The sequence below is a fragment of the Neopelma chrysocephalum genome, unplaced genomic scaffold (assembly GCF_003984885.1).
Source record: "Neopelma chrysocephalum unplaced genomic scaffold, ASM398488v2 Primary Assembly neopelma1_93205, whole genome shotgun sequence".
NCBI lineage: Eukaryota > Metazoa > Chordata > Aves > Passeriformes > Pipridae > Neopelma > Neopelma chrysocephalum.
Window position 1 is genome coordinate 335 of NW_020921920.1, and position 639 is coordinate 973.

At 70.1% G+C, this 639-nt stretch overlaps 1 protein-coding gene across 1 annotated transcript in view; it reads right to left on the reverse strand.

Moving 5' to 3' along the window:
* Positions 1-164: 164 nt before the first annotated feature.
* Positions 165-639, reverse strand: part of LOC113980246 (nuclear receptor coactivator 1-like) — a gene marked incomplete at its 3' end in the record, with an annotated part of 1,965 nt that continues 1,490 nt past the window's right edge. The window contains exon 2 of the mRNA XM_027707483.1: positions 165-543. Coding sequence (XP_027563284.1) covers positions 165-543 — 379 coding nt within the window. The remainder of the gene's footprint in view (positions 544-639) is intronic.

The following is a 639-nucleotide window of genomic DNA, read 5'->3' on the forward strand; positions in this document are numbered from 1 at the left end:
CTTGTTGGGATTTTGGGAGATCAGAGTTGGGAGATCCCAATTCCTTGGCACGTGGAGACCCGATCTCCGCTCCCCGGCTCGGGATGAAGCCGGAACGACTTCACATCCCCTGGGAACATCCCCCCAACACCCTCCCATCCCAACATCCTCCCGGCTCCACCCACCTGCTCCGGAATACTGAAAGACGTTCTGCTGCATGCCGGGCGCCACCATCCCGGCTCCGAACTGGGCTCCCACGGCGCTCCCGCGGCGCCCGGCCAGCGCCGCCGCCGCCGCCGCCTCGGCGCCGGAGAAGGGCCCGGCGGCCCCGGCGGAGGGCGGGTTGCCGGTGCCGGCGCCGTAGCCGGGCACCGGGTACGGGAACTGCTGGGGGGGCGCTTGGGGCAGCCGGGCGGCTCCCAGGGGCACCGGAATTCCGGAGGCGTTGCCGAAGCTCTGCTGGCGCAGGAGGAGGGCGCGCTGCTGCATCAGCTGCCGCTGCCGGTGCTGTTGGCTGTAGAGCTCCCGCTGCCGCTGCGCCAACATCTGGGCGTTCAGGGGAGGCTGAGGGATACGGGGACATTCCCGGGTTAGCGCCGGAACGTGGGAATCGCGACGGGTCCCGTTACGCGGCTCGGGGTGGGAGGGAAAGGGGGAAAT